The sequence below is a fragment of the Molothrus aeneus genome, chromosome 6 (genome assembly GCF_037042795.1).
Source record: "Molothrus aeneus isolate 106 chromosome 6, BPBGC_Maene_1.0, whole genome shotgun sequence".
NCBI lineage: Eukaryota > Metazoa > Chordata > Aves > Passeriformes > Icteridae > Molothrus > Molothrus aeneus.
Genome location: NC_089651.1, coordinates 58207789 through 58223586, shown reverse-complemented (window position 1 = coordinate 58223586; position 15798 = coordinate 58207789). Strand labels below are relative to the sequence as shown.

Below are 15798 nucleotides of genomic sequence, written 5' to 3'. Positions count from 1 at the left end.
AAATTACCCATGTTTGAGCAAAAAGTGTGGGCAGCTTGTGTTCAGGCTTTTGCTCAGAGACCTGCTGCAAGCAAGGAATAGACTTTTACAACCACTGCTGGAAATTCCTCTTTTTTGCTTCCCCCTGGCAATTTTTGGCTATTTGGCATCACCCAACTGTGCTAGCACTGTTGTCATTACATTCAGCCTTTAAGCACTTTGGAGGCCTTGTTGCTGGGCCATGTTCTCCTGGAGCTGCCCATGCATTTCTGGGACTCTGCTGCACCCATCCTTTGTCCCATCACCACCTTGAAGGCTGTAAGGAAGAAAGAAATCAGGAAAAAAAGGAAGAAAGGAAAAAAATCTATTAAAAAAATTTATGTGTTGGACTTTTATACTGTCAATTGGGAAACTGGCTGAAGTTCTGCAGAGATTGACATTGACCTCTAATTGATTTATATCTAATTTGGGGCAATGTACAGGTCCCAACCCCAGCATTGATTTGTGACAGACTTGCACAACAGAGACACTGAGTAGCTCCTGCATGCTTTGTGAAGAGGCAGACTGCTTGGATGAGGAGAATTGGTTTCCAGCAACTGGAAGGTGCCCATGCTGGGCCTCTTGCATCTTTCTAATTCTCAGGCAGTGCATATTTTATTTTGAGATTAATGACTGGACTTTTGAAGCTGAGAATAGACAGATGAAACCTGCTTAGGTCTCATCCTTGGTTTCCAGTAAATCTCCAAAACCATTTTAAATTTAAGACCTTGTCCTTGATTTTAAAGCATTCAATGAGTCATTTAAATGAAGGGAACAGCGATTGCTGAGGGACTTTCAGCACAAATTCTGACTTATGCTCTTTTCTGGTCTTGATGCATGATTTTCTCCATGCCAAAAGATGAACAGTCATCTTTTACTTTGAGAAGCTGGATTCACCTCAAACCACATTTGTTCTTTGAGAACATCAGCATCTTTCTGGCTAATCCCTCTCAAGGAAGCCATCAGTTTAAATTGTAAATTGTACCTCCCTTCATTTTTCAATGACTCATGCTTGTTATTATTATTGTTCTGCTTATCAGGGTATCTCTCTTTCTGGGGATGTATTATTTCATGCTTCAGCATCTCACCACAAAGTACATATGTAGTTTCCAACCACAAATGTAAGAGTAATTGAAAGAGAAATTTGGAAAGTGTTTATTCAAGAGACACATCTCTTAAATCATGTCTGGTAATCAAATGGATTCAATAATAGCCCTAATTTTAACTCAGCATAATGAGCCTTTCCAAACCCATGGTTGAGAATTACCCTAATTGAGTCCAGAACCACTCGTGATAGTAAATACTGAATTTTCTAAGCAGATTTGAGTTCCTGTTCTGGGCTGGAGGTGCAGGGATGCAGGAGCATGGACAAGGCTCTCTGGAGGCAGCATTTTTACTTCCCCCGAACTTTTTAGCCCCAGAAGGGCCAAATGTTGACTCTACCTGTGATGGAGCAAAGTCAGTATTGCCCAGGCTGGTCCTCAGACATCCCATCACATCCATGTGAAAGATCCCAAAGGATCTCCTTTCCTCACAGTGTGAGATCTGGTGTCAAATCTATGTTCAACACCACTTTGAATCCTACTGGAATGATATGAGAGACTTGGCTGGCACCAAAACCTGGGTTTTTTGTTTCTTTGGGTGTGATCATGAGGGATGGATTACAAGCAAGCCTTTGTAGAGGGATTAGTTATGTTTGTTAAACCAGTTCTGAGCTGGATCCAGCCTTTTGGTCACGAGGCAGGCAAGAAAGCACAAGTCCAAGTGTGACAGAGTGGAAAACAGCATGTGTGTGGCCCATGCTTAGCAATTGCTGTAAAAAAAAAAAAATCCCACTGGCTGTGTGATGTTACATTAGCCAAGGTGTTCCACTGTTTTCAGTAGTGCCTCTGCTTCCAGAAAAAAAAATAATCTCTCCAAATGAACTGGCTATTAATTGAGGGAGACCTCAAACGATCCCTAACAGCCCATATACTAATTAAAGACAGATCAAAGTGTAGTTTCTCCTGTTCTCTCTGGAGGCAATTGAATTTCTGAGGGGAAAAATCATTCCTCATGGCTTTTCCTTGGTTTCAAGTGCAGAAGTGCACAGTGTTTCCCAGCTGGCAGCAAAGATGTGGGTGATGTATGAGGAGCAGCAGAGACTGAATGCAGGAACATGCTGCTGCCATTTAATCTCAGATAATATATTTCACAATCCTACTCCTGGAGTTTTTCAGCAACTGGTTTAATGTATTGGAAAGTATTTGGCTTGCCTTGGAAATGTTTCCCATTTGAAAACAAGCTGCAGTGGGAGAGCTGGCAGTGGCACAGGAGGCTGCTCTGTGAAAATTGGATTTCCCTGTGTGGCACAGTGGGAATGGGTCACAGGGAGAGCTTTGAGCAACTCCCAGAAAAGGCTGCAGGCTATACAGATCTGCCAGTGGAGAACCCTTCTGCTTGGTCTCCAGAGGATTTCTGTCACTCTGTCCCTTGGCAGAACAGGGATTTTGGAATGGATTTATTCCTGGTTTCTATCCCTTGGGCAAGGAGAACGTGCAGAAGAACAGCAAAGCCTGGCTTACATTCATGAATTAAAAATCTTAGGATTATTTTAAATCTCCAGATGTGGAGTAGAATCTCTGCTCTAATTCTGCTCTCAATTCAAGTCTATTTTTTTTTTTAACCTCAACAAGTACAGAAGCACTGTCTGGGTCTAGTTGATCAGTAAACAATTCCAGGACACCTGGTCCTGGCTGAGAGAGCCAGAGGTCTGACGCACGAGTTTGGGATACACTGAATTTTCTCTGGGGCCCCGTTACCTGCACAGGAATCAACAATTCCCCTTTCCAGGGGTGATGTGAGGACAATTTCTCCTCCTGTTGTGCAATGCTCTGAGGATGATAATGCTGGAAAAGGCTGCTTGCTCTAGCCCTGGAGAGATTTGTCACTGTGCCTAAGCCCTTTTGGAGACAGATTTATCACTCAGCTCAAGAACGAGGAACAACATCACATCCAAAAAAGTTCTTCTCCCACCCTGGCTTGCAGCTTTCCCAGGCTTTCCCCTTGCCTTTCCCAGCAGAGAGGACCACACACCCTTTGGTGCTGGTTCTCCCTTCCACATATCTGCAGCTCTTATCTCCACCCCTGGTGCTGCATGAGGCACTGCCTGCCCTCCAGGCTGCTGCAGAGGGAGCCAGACCCTCCAGGCCCCAGATCCTGCACCCAAACTTGCTTTTTTTGCACATTTTTTTCCCAGACCAATCCCTTTCCCTGGGGGACAGGGGGTGGGAATGTGTGCCTTGACCCTGGAACAGATTTTGTGCATGGGAAGGTGCTGCATGGGGCATGTGATGGGAGTGCTCCTCACCATCAGCACCGTGTGTGCTGCCAGTGAGGATCCTTCTCGTGATGGAAGATGTCACAACCTTCTTGTGATGGTTTGCTGGCAGAAAGCCACCACACCCCCAGCTGGCCTCCACAGAGCTGTCTCAGCGTGGGCATGAGGCAGGGACCTTGGCTGCACCAGGCTGAGGTGCTCATCCCCATCTCTTTGTGGAAAATGAGGCCTTTTTTAGCCTTTTTCAAACTCATGTGATCTGGATAAAAAATAAAGGGCAGTGTCCTCTGGTTCCCACTGACAAAACAGAGCTGCAACAGTGGGAGGTGGAGAAAAGGTCCCCAAACCTGGCAGGGATGTGAAGGGAAAGGGTCTGCAGCACACACAGCCACTGGAGGGCACAAGGAGCAAAGCTAAGACCCTTCTCCAAAAGGCCTCTGCAGGAGTAAGGATTTATGAATGGGCAGCCTTCTTTCTCAGAACAGCTGAGCTTCTCCTGAGAGCTTTTATTTTTATATTTCTATATTTTAATTTTTATATATTTTTTTAATGGATGTGTTTTCTGCTCTCCCAGGCTGGCTTCTCCAGTTGAAGGGACACCTCAGTTCTTGCTGCCTGAAGGTGGACAGCCCCACCATGGCCATTCCTGGCTAATGTTTCCTGGATCCTCTGGCCTTGGGTGGCTTTTTCAGTCCCTCTGGGCCACATTCTCACCCTGGAGCATGGCAGGAGGAAGAAGTTAAAATGCCTGCACCCTGTGGCAATGACTACACAGGACAGAGGGACTCCTGGAAGTGGGAAGTGCTTGGGTTTCCAAGGCTCATTGTTAAACACCCACCCACCAGGGCAAAGGAACAAGAATTTGCCCTGTTTTGCTCCAAGAGGCTCTGCCTGGCTCTGTGCTTGCTGTTTACTGTCAGAGGCCATGGGATGTCTCTCTTACCCTTCCTGAAATGTCTAAAAAAAGCATCTTTGGTTACTCTGTGTTACAATGGGACATCTGCAGCCTGTTTCAGAGCTGAGTTGTGTTATTTGTCACAACAGGGAGTAGTGGGAAGAAGCTGAAGAAACCCTCCATTCCAGACACCAGGAACTGGCATGGAAGGAACAATGAGAGGCTGTGCAAAATGACTATTGCACCCCAAGGCAGGACCATCACACCCCCTAAACCAGCCCTGACAGTCCCTACATTAGACTGGGAGTGGGGTTAATGATCCTTCTGGGAAGGGCTGGGGAAAAAAAAAAGAAAAAAAAGAGAATAGAATAATGCCTGGAAAATAATAATGTAGGTTGATGCTCAGTGAGAGGGGAAGACAGAGAGGTGAAGAGATCCCTGCCTGGGAGCATCCAGTTGCTTTCTCTGCCTGCCTCTGGTGCCTGCTGCCCTTCTTTGATTTCAGTCAGGTTTTGCTCCTGCTGCCTCAAAAACATTCACTGACAGTACGACATATGAGGTGAGAAGGCAGCCTTGAGAGTAACACTGGAAAATAATTTCTGGAGGGAAAGAAAGTACATGTTTGGCCAGGTCTACATGCCAGGTCTTGAACCAGCAGAATTGCTTTGGCAAGAAGCATGACTCTGTTTGACTGAGATAGTTATGAATCCAGCTTCAAGGCTGACTGCATCTTTATGACCTGAAATTGCTTTACAGCTGTAATTTATTCTCCCTTTCATACAGGAATAACTCTGGCATGGGCTGGTCATGCTGTAAGTAACACCCAGAGGGTGAGCAAAAAACAATTATTCAGTCTGACGAAACAGGAGCTTGAGGGGCTCACAGCAACCTGCCAAGTGACAGCTTCAGCACTGTCAGAGTAAAGGATTGGTGCACTAAAGCCATGGACTGCCTTGGGGGGCCCTGTGGGTGCTGATGTGAGCTCAGCATTTGGGCAAGTTCCTGGATTTTGATGTACAGAGCCCACCTCCTGTGCCAGGCTGGCAGAGGGCTCGGCCCCTGTGCTGGGGCATGGCAGAGCTGCTGATCCTGCCCCCGTGTCACTTCTGGGGGACACATCAGGCATGGTCAGAGATGGTGTTGGGCTGGACTGACTTTTGGTGTGACCACAAACACACATGGGAGGTTTCACCTCTATGGCTGTGTCTACCCCAGCTGCTTTGCCAGCTCTTCAGGGCTGGGTTTCCATGCATTTTTGGCACACAGAAGGCCTGTGACGCATAGATCGACCCTTTGAAGGTCAGAGTCTTCACCCAGAAGTGGTCTGCAGGCCAGACAGCATGTCTGAAAAACCATGCCCAGATCTGACATCCTTTTTTTTTCACCTGGTTGAAGGTTTAGACACCACTCACCCTTGGAACGCAACAGCACCAGAGAATCATTGCTAAATGGCTTCACAGTTCCTATGGAATCAAAACATAGCAGCAAGGACTCCTGCCTTCAAACTGGTCTCTCTTCTTATGAAAAACTTGCAGAATAAAATTATTATAAAAATTGCAGAATAAAATTATTATAAAAATTGAATTAAAGACATGGATGCGTTTTTTATGAACACCGTCAGAAAGGTTCTTCAGAGCCACAGGGGTAAAAGCTGAAATTGCCTTTATTCAACTTAGAATGAAAGAGGAAGAGGTAGAATCAGACATTTCTAACATGCTAACCTTTTCATAACCCTGTCCATTAGATGCTTCAGGTGTCTCTGAACTGAGCTCAGGTCTTGTAATTTAAACATGTCTTTCAGACCATAACACCTTATCCAAAATGATGGCTCAAGTCAGGCACCTATGAAGTTATATACCCTTATTCCTTCTTCCAAAAGTGCTATGCAATGCCAGAAAAGCTTCTGCATGTCAGTTCCTGGAAGAGACATGATTTCTTGCAAGCTGCAAAATCCAAACAGAACCAGCAAGTTCTTCCATGCCCCTCCTCTGCGTTTTTGTGAAAGCACCTTAAAAACACCTTGCAAAGCAAGTGCACTTCTCAGGCTGTTAGCACAACCTAGCTGCAAACTGAGGAGCAAATTTCTTACCATTAATATCCAGGCTTTGTGTAACTGTAAGTCTTGATTCTAAAATGTCATATCTCAGTAAAAGGCAGGAGAAATTTTATTTCTATGGTAATTTCTTTAGAATAATTAACTAGCAATTCTCCAATGAAGAATTCAATTCTCAACATGTTATGGCAATAGTTTTGCTATTAGAAAACACTTTTTTTCATTTTTTGTGTGTTCAGAATCTGCTGTTAATGACTCCATTTTCATTGCATCCCCTCCAGCATGTGGTGGTAGTGGTTCTTCTTCTGGAATAAATTGAACAGGCCAGCATCTTCTTTGCTGGCTTCCTACATTGTCCTTACTCACCTTTCCAATTTGCTGGAGATCCTTGACAATTATTTTTTCAGTATCTTCTAGTACTGTTGTCAATAAATTAAACAGCAGAGCAATCCAGGCAAGGCCAAAAAGAATCCAAATGGCCACAAGCACTCGATAGTAGGAAAAGTATTTCCTGTCAGACTGTTTGCCTGAAGATATGGGGGAAGAAAGAAGGAGAAAATTAAAAAGTTAAAATCACCTTGCCAGTGTAAAGTGGAACAGCCTAATGAATTCATCAGTATGTTTTATATTGAGTACTTTAAAGTGACTTTTTTGTTGTAATGGAGACTCTCAGCTCCAGAGCATTAGGTTAAGGCTGGGCAATTCTCTTATTGTTGCAATGAACTGATATATGCAATAAATATGATACAAATATGCTGGCCTGCCAAATGACACACTGGAATTGAAGTGAATCATTCTGTGATTCTATGATCCTGTGATTGAGGTGAATTACCATCAGAGCAGGTATTTTTTCCCCCTTACTACATAGCAATCCCAGTTCAACTGCTGCACGTACAGGCAAATGAAATAATGTGGGAAGTAGTGCTAAATTGTATTGTATTATCTTGGAATTGCACCCAAACTCCCAAAGCACAAAAAGCAGAGCACAGTGGGCCACTATAACCATACAACCATTATTATCTGGGTAATTGTAATTCCCTGTATTTCTATAGAGTGTGATTACAACCTAATAAATATTTCCCTTAAATTACAGGTACCTGCAAGCACACAAAGAGAGCAGCTGCAATTCCCACCTCACTTTTGAATGGCTTCAGGAGCTTCCCCCATATAAAAAACTACATGACTGATGAGAATTTACTGACACATGCCAAGAACAGAACTTTCTATGTTGGAAACCAGTGGACCAAAGCTTATTTCACGCAGTCTGATCCTCTTAGCACCAGCCAGGACCTCACACCTGCTGTTCTGCATGGGTCATTTTGTTTGACTCCAACATACAGAGAGCATTTGCTTGGTTCCACACAGTATTATCATCATGGTACAGGTGATGTGGCCCTGGCACCTGCATGGAGTGCTCCAAGTCACTGCTAGAGGAGATTTGACATAGTTGATAACACAGCAATGTTCATGGACAGGGAGACCACCACAAACCTCATGGCGAACCTGCCCAGAAGGAGCCTGGGTGCTGGCAACTCTTTTCAAGTCCTGCACAGATTAATGGGCAAGATTTTTGTTCTTTGTTATCCAAGAGCTGTGGCAATGGGGCAGCAGTGGGCAGGTTTGTCCTCATGCACAGGTATCCAACAGCTGTTTCTTTTTCTGCTGCTGGCATTGAGTTGGCAAAGGCATTCTCAGCCTTGGTACAAAGCATCTCCTTGTTGTGCTCTTATCTGGAGTTCATGATGTGGGTTAGCAAAGCCACAAGGAACAAGGAACATCTTTGTGTTGTTAACCCAAAACTGGACTTGAGCAGGGAATATTCAGTTAACAACACCAGGGAGTTTCACCTTAGAGGTATCACCTGCATGTACATGTATCCCCAAAAGTTAAACCCAGGCTGAGCCACCTTCCCAGCATGTCTGCTTTCCCCAAGCAGGCTCAGACAAACCAGTTTTGAATTACTAAAATGCAAATCAACTCAAACCTGTTCTGTTCCACTTGGCCAGTGCAAAACCATTTATCATTTGTAAGCAATTCTCAGTGCATAATTCTCAGAGCAGTCATTGATCCTGCTCGTTTCATTGTGAAGATGCAAAGCATTAAACTTATCAACATTTTATCACTGTTGTTAAAGCAAATTAAGATAAATACTGGCAGAGAAAAATATTTTAGATTAAGTCATCCTAATGAAGATGAAATCATAGAGCCATGAGGCCTATCTAATTGTTATTTTTAAATAACAATTAGAAAGTTAAAATACAATTAATTGGTTTTATAAAGCAATATGGCTGCAGAGGAGTGCTATGGAAGTCATGGTTTTCAGGCTGTGACTTGCTGTCATTAAAGTAAAACACACCTGTGATTTGGACAAGGAAAGACAATGCAACATTTTGATGCTCAGTTTTTCTCCTGCATGGCACCAGCTCCTCCCCACCATTCTATTTCACGGAATAGATTTAGAGAAATTACAGTCAGCAGTGACACATCAGTGCCTGGAAAAGTCTGTGGGCTCCCTGTGCCAAAGTCATCAGCCTTATGCAAGAAATCCTTGCAACAGAGAGGCTCCAAGGCCTGTCTAGCACTTCTGCAAGGCTTGAGAGCCTGGGGTTTGTTGTCTGGTGGATGTCTGTCCCTCAGAAAAATGTGTGAAGCTTCCAGACCCTCTGTGGGGACAGCATTGGTGCAAGTATTAGCTGCAGTTTTCTTTGCATATCCCTACTGAGGAGAAGGTCAGGCTGGCAAGATGATGGCAGGACAGGTTGTTGTAGAGAAATCTTGGATTCTCCATGGAGTTCAGTTTCCTGCTTCTTCTGTGGACACTGATTTTGCTCCTGGTAATTATTTTGCAGTTCTTTTGTCCAGCAGATTCACAGAAATGCTTTGAGAAGCATTCCAGCATGCTTGAGTGCAGCTTAAATGGTGTTTCTTCAGGGGAAATCCTAAGCTCTGGCTTGTGAGGAGAGAAAACCTCCAGAGATATTCAGAAGACTAAAGAAGACCACCTTTGTACTTTTATATTTAAGCGAGTATTATATTGTGAGTAGATTTCCCCAGTTTCCCATGACTGGGATTTCCACCTCAGTCTGTTGTGTGAACTCATATATTCTGAAACATGATCACTTATTTCTTCACTTTATACTGTGAAACCTAAATCAGAGATGGCTAAAGCAGTGATATACACCTTGTTTTGTACAGCTGTCATAAACTGTTCCCTCTTGGTAATAAAAATTCCCTCACTCTTCCCTAACCAAAATATTTGTCTTCTTTGCACCCCAAAGCACCTCATTTCCTTATATTTTGATGATGTGGTGCTTTTATCAGCACACACAACCCCAGAGAAGTGAGTATTTTCCCTCAGAACTGTACAAGGCAAAGACAAGGCAAAGATTAGGCAAAGACTTTTGACAGATTTGTCTCTACAGTACATTCAGTCAGCCCATGGGGATTACAGTCATTATCCTGGTGTTTGGATGTGTTTCCTCTCTGGAATCATCCTTACCTACAACATAATCTCCAAAGCCAATGGTGCTGAGGGTGATAAATGCAAAGTAAATTCCTTCACTGTAGGACCAGCCCTCTGTTATCTGGAAGAACACTGATGGCAAGCACAGAAAAACCAGGATCCCCGTTGCCAGGAAGAACAAAAGGGTCAGAAATTTGATCTTCTTCTGAAAAAGAAACCAGTTCAATTATAATCATGATTTGAAACACAAATAAGCTATATATAATGGTGGTAAAAGTGGGTGGCTATCTGGGATCAGGAGGATCTGAAGGATTTCTACTGAGTGCTTTTCCTCTGGAAATACTTCAGTCTTGTTTAGAAGTAGTGGGAAGCCAGGTGTTGCATGTCCACAGTGGCCCTGGAAGATGTAGTCTTTTACTTGATTGTATCAATGACTGTGACTATAGGAGGAATTCCTATCTAATGACATTTACCAGAGTCAAACCATTTCTACTTATCACTATACAACTTCATTTTTAATTTTTAGGTATTTAGGGTTGGCACCTAAATTCAGATTTGCCTGGGAAAAGAGTCTTTTTTAATAAAAAATAATTGCACCATTTCTGACAGGACTGTCTTCAAGAGTCTTGATTATTGACTTTATTTCTCATTGCATCAATGCCACAACTTGGCTCCTAACCAGTGGATATCTCACTACAAAAAAAAACCAAAAACTAATGAGCTCCTGATAAAGAAGAGCCTGGACAGTGACTTTTAAACCATTCTACTTCCCAGCAGTCATGAAGGAGCTTTGACTAGAGAAGACAACTTGTTATATGTAGAGATTTATCAGCCAGACACACATAGTTTCTATGTATAGAATTTTCCAAATCCAGATTGCCTGGAAATGAATGGCAACTGCTGGATAACTTCTCATGTCTTCATGTATTGTGTACATGCTTGAGTCTGTATCTGATTGAGCCTTATCTTCTGTTTAAGTTTGGCATATATGACAGGGAATTCAGCAATCTGAACAGGGTTATCTGTAGCAATCAAACCTTGTCCTGAAAGAGAATTACTTATAGTAGGAGACACAGAAAAGCTATTCTTACTTCCTCAGCAGTGCTGAGAGAAGAGGAGGAGCTGAAAATAAATTGGGGCATAAACCAGACAAAATTCATCCTGTCTGTAGCTTGTTACAGGTGTCTCCTCATCTTTCAGCAACCAGGCTCAAATGGGCATCTCCAGCCTGATGCTTCCTTTCTGTCACAGTTAAGGGTGGAGAGAGACTAAAGGACTGGGTAATCAGTTAGGAGGGGTAGCACACTATTCATTGAGTTAAACTCCATTGAAACCTCTACACCTCACCTAATTTTTACAGCTTTGCACAGCTCACCTGCTTTTTGCAGCCTCAAGGTGATGTTTAATCACCCTTACTGGTTTTAAAGGGATGCACGCACTTGCCTAGGGTGTTGGCTCCTGAGATAAGTGTCTCAAGAAATGAGGTGGGATGCCCCATCTCTCCACTGATTGCTGAAGGGGGCTGGATTTCTGCCATCTAGATGGGAAGACAAAATGCATGCCTTTGTCTGAATATCTCTGACATGTCTGCTTAGCTCTGCAAGTGAAGAATGCATCTTTTCCTGCCCTAGAACAACATCTAACCCAGCACAAAAGCAAATACAATCGAGGATAAGGCAGCATAAAACTTGAGAAAAACACTAGAAATGGGCATATAATTGTGCCTGAGTAAGCAAAAGCAATTACCTTTCTCATTCCTTTCTCATACAGGAACTTTCCCAGCTTTTTACAGAGCAGTGAGAGCATCTTACCAACACGGTGCAGAAAAACAATGTTCAGAGGGATTCCAAAAAGAGCAAAAAACACACAAAAGATCTGTCCCCCAGCAGTTTTAGGATGTAATGTGCCATAGCCTATAAAAAAAAAAGATGGGTCAGAGGAGATATTCCAAAGAACTGCAGCAATTCACAGTCCTATTCACCCTTACTCCAATCCAGCCTGCCTTTGGCCCTAAAAGATGTGGCTAGTGTTTCTCAGCCCAAATGCACTCTTTTTTCCTGTGAAAAAGGCAGTAAGCAGATGAAGCGGTTCACCCTGCATGTCTGGGGGAATGCAGAAGCACTGTGTGTTCCCAACACAGCTTTAATGGGAACAAAAACACAATCAAGATTTAATTATGGGAAACATGCTCTGTCCTGTGACAAATACATGGAAAGTCAGAAAATAGAACTCTGAGGATCTGGACGACATCAGAGCTGGAGTCCCAGCCTGTCAGGATCACATTTCCAGCTTCTTGTTGATGTGCCTGTGTGTTAGTGACCTCCCTGGCTCCATCCCAGTGAGTTGCTGTGTCCAGATACTGACTCCAGTCCCAAGGCACTGTGCATTAGAATAGATGGTGCTAATTAGCCCAGACCTTGCTGGTGGCTGATTTATTCATGCCAGAGAGACATTTGTCTTAAGTTCCTACTAAGAGAGGATTTATATAAGTAGTGGAACAACCCCAAACATGTCTTTTAGTCTCAAGACTCTTGGACCCCATGAGGTACATGGCTGAGTGCAAGAATACTGAACTTTGTGTATGTCCTTATGCTATCAGTGACCCTGGGAAACTGCATTTCCCATGCACAGTTCATGTCAAGGCATCCATTACTTGGAAAATGCAATGCTTTCTTTGGGGGAAAAGACAGAAGAACTGAGTGATTTTTGGGCTACTGGATTCCCAAATGCATGAGCTGTCTTGTGCTCCCTGTTGCAGAAATATTCCAGTTTCAGTGATGGGTCAGAACCCTCCCCTTCTACAGCAGGAGATCTCCCTGTGGGCTCTGGCAGCAATTACACAGCTCCCACGGTGCTGGGACACTGCTGGGGCCCTTGGGACATGTCACACTCACAGATCAGATGTGCTCAGGGTCTGGTGGCAGTGAGGCCTCAGCACCACTCTGTAAAAACACAGATTTGACTTCCACTGCATGACTGTGAATCAAGTCCCAACAGTATGGACTTTATCCTTAAGTTTGGTGGGCCTGCACTTTTTGGGATGTACATTTGAAAGAAAGGACAAAGCAGGTAGGGCTGGTCCTGTAGAGATCAGAACAGCTTGAAGCAGCAGTGTAAAATTCTCAGTATTTGCCTTTACCCCTTCCCATTTTTTTCCTCCTGGCATGTTAATAACTGAATATGTGAATTAACAGCTCAAAACAGGTTATGGAGACAGTGCTCAGGCCTCAGCAGGATTCACTTCTTTCCTTACATTTTTTATGTTTTACAGCACTCTCAGATTTAAAGCCTGGAATAAACACCAGGAAAGTGAAGTTTATATCCTACCCACAAATAACAGCACAGTGAACATTATAACAGATGATTTGAAAAGAAGAAATAAGTGGGAAATAATAGGAAATACTGATATTTGACAAGCCAAAATAAAGCATGAAGAACTGTGCACTGGGAAGGTCTTAGGACTAAGTCCATGCCTGCTTGCCACCCATGACAGCAAAAGGCTGGAGTTTTTATCCTGGAAAGCATTATCCATTTATGTCCTAATAACCAGACATAATAAGCATCACTCACACACAAGCACACAAAAATGGAAAGCATTAGACCTACCTATTGTGGAGACAACTGTGCCTGCAAAGAAGAAGGAGTTGCTGAAATCCCAGTTGCTCTCTTCAAACTGTGATTCATTTCCAACAGGGTATACTCCATTTTGAATGGCTTCAATCAGGTTCTGGGAGAGAAAGCCAAGTTTGGTATCATCATGACTGCTTTTCTTAAGAGCTTGCTGCAAAAATATTACAGGTTTAGCCAACTGCTGCTCCTCTCCTGTGAGTACCACTCACTTCCCTTCAGAGACTGTCTGACACTATTCACACCTTCACCTCCAAGGTTGGGAAGCCATTATACAGAGGGTTTGGGTGTTCAGCTTCTGCCCTGTTTGTGCTGACTGCTCTAGTGGGTCTTTGGAGAGAAGTTGTTTCTTTCAGTGTGACCAAGGACCTTGTTTCTTTCAGACCAAGTAGTTTGGAAAATCACAATCCTGTGAGTGACTGGGATGTGGCAGAACACTGGTTAGGAGATGGGGGTGGCTGATTGCTGGATTTGGACTTGCAGTTGAGATGGCAGTGGTGGATCCAAGATCTGATCACCCACGTGTATGAGCAGTGGCTCTGATCCCTCCCAGTGCTGCATCAGTGAGTTGTGCCAGGGTACACGAGATACACTGAGAATTTCATTTCAAGTCTGTATTCTGGTTAGTTTCACAGAGCTAAATTCAGAGAAAGTCCATTGATTTTCAAAGCCTGACATACACATTCTTCTCCAAACTGTATGCATGAATACTCATAGATAAATTTACACATTTGCACACATGTTTGCAAAGCTGCTTTGAGAGGAGGTTAGAGGAACATCTGTCAGAGATGGTTTGGGTTGAGTTGAGACTGCCCTGGCACACAAGGCTTGACTAAATATTTCTTCCACACCTCTCCAGTGCTACATTTATCACTTTATGCATTTTTCGGACTCTTCCTTCATTTTAATTCTAAATGCTGTTATTTTTTTTTCTCTCTCTTTTTTTTTTTTTAAGTTAAAAGGAAATTTTAAAATCAAACAGTATCCAGCTGTCCCTGTCTTATAAACAGAGAACAGTGGACTGGACATCTGGAAGGCAGGCTAGTTTGTACAGAAACAACTGAGATAAAATTGAGGACAGAGCCCTGCCAGAAGCAGGACACGCGCTGGAATAAATTGCATCAGCAAAATCTTCCTCCCTGCTTCTCCCTTCACTAGTTTTTTGCTGGTGTCTCAGAAAATTGAGGCTAACAAAAATAATTTCCATAGCCTTTGCACAAAGATTTCTTTGTCTTAAAAGCGCGGGGTTTTTTTCTTCCCTTCTTGAAAAGCTCTCAATTTTCTTTTTATCTTCTTCCCTACCCATAAAAAACAAGGTGAAGAGGATGCATGCATGGGTGAAACAGGGGCTGAATTTCTGGTTCTGCTATTACAAACACCAGTTCTTCCCCACATTTCTTTTTCTGTGAAGTGGCCCACTAAGAGCTCCACTAGTTTTCCATGTGGAAATGCTTCCAGCAAGGTTTAACTCCTCATTTTCTCCTGCATTACAGCAGGTAGAGCTCTAAAATACCAAAGTTGAAGAGACAGCCTTATTCATCTTCATCTTCTGTGCCATGACCAGAAATATTTTCCCCATGCCAGGCTACCTGTTTCTCTTCTGCAGCATCCTCAAAAACGAAACTCTGATCATGCCATCCTCCTCAAAAACCAAACTCTGATCATGCCACCCTCCTTGTAGCTATTTGGAGTTTTTTTGGGTTTTTTTCCCCTATCCGGACCTTTCCTTATTGTTTCTGTATTGCACTATCTGTGATACTGTTCCAAGTGTCAGCCACACCTATGCATTTCAGACAGCCTCATTTTTCTTGCCATGCCACCCATTGTGTAAGAGCACAGCCCCACTAAAAGCAGAATCAACAGGAGGCAAGACCCCAAAAAACCCAGGATATTGTAGGATGGGGATCTTTAATATCTATCACACACAAGGTTTTGTCCAGCTACACGAGCTGTATTTACCATCAGACTGAGCTGCCTGCTCACACCAGACAGGGGTTTGCTGGAAGCATCCAAGTGACCCCAATCAGAAGGAAAGAAGTGCAAGTTACCTGTGAAAAAAGGATGAGTAGGAAACAACATCTGATGGGGAAAACAAGAGGGAGAAAGGACTTCCACTCACCTTCATGAACTGCTCCATCTCTGCCACCGTGAGCTGCGTGAAGTTCTGCAGAAAAGCCTCCTTCATCTGGGCAGCTGCCATTTTCTCCTGCTTCTCAGCAGTCCTCTCCAGGGCCTGGAACACGGCAGCACCCACCAGCAGGTAGACAAAGTAGCCAGCCACCAGCAGAGCTGTCTGCAGCCTGCCACTGCACATGGCCTTCAGGGTGACTCTGCAGGGGATGGGGAGCCAGAGGTGGGGACTGTAAATCCCTCACGCTCCTGGGAAGCCTCCCCCGGGCAGGAAGAGCCCTCCCAGCTCTGGT

At 43.7% G+C, this 15798-nt stretch overlaps 1 protein-coding gene across 2 annotated transcripts; it reads right to left on the bottom strand.

Annotated features, from left to right (window-relative positions):
* Window positions 1-232: 232 nt before the first annotated feature.
* Window positions 233-15692, bottom strand: LOC136558095 (potassium channel subfamily K member 16-like). Of its 2 annotated transcripts, XM_066552385.1 has the most exons (6): window positions 15495-15692; window positions 13355-13475; window positions 11495-11661; window positions 9785-9953; window positions 6652-6812; window positions 233-295 (listed from the first exon to the last, which is right to left on the bottom strand). In XM_066552385.1, exons 1-6 carry the CDS (start codon window positions 15687-15689, stop codon window positions 281-283), a joined length of 828 nt encoding a protein of 275 aa, XP_066408482.1. In that variant the 5' UTR covers window positions 15690-15692; the 3' UTR covers window positions 233-280. The 2 variants fall into 2 exon arrangements, with proteins under 2 accessions (XP_066408482.1, XP_066408481.1); XM_066552384.1 differs by lacking the exon at window positions 233-295 and having other exon boundaries at window positions 5878-6812.
* Window positions 15693-15798: the final 106 nt, after the last annotated feature.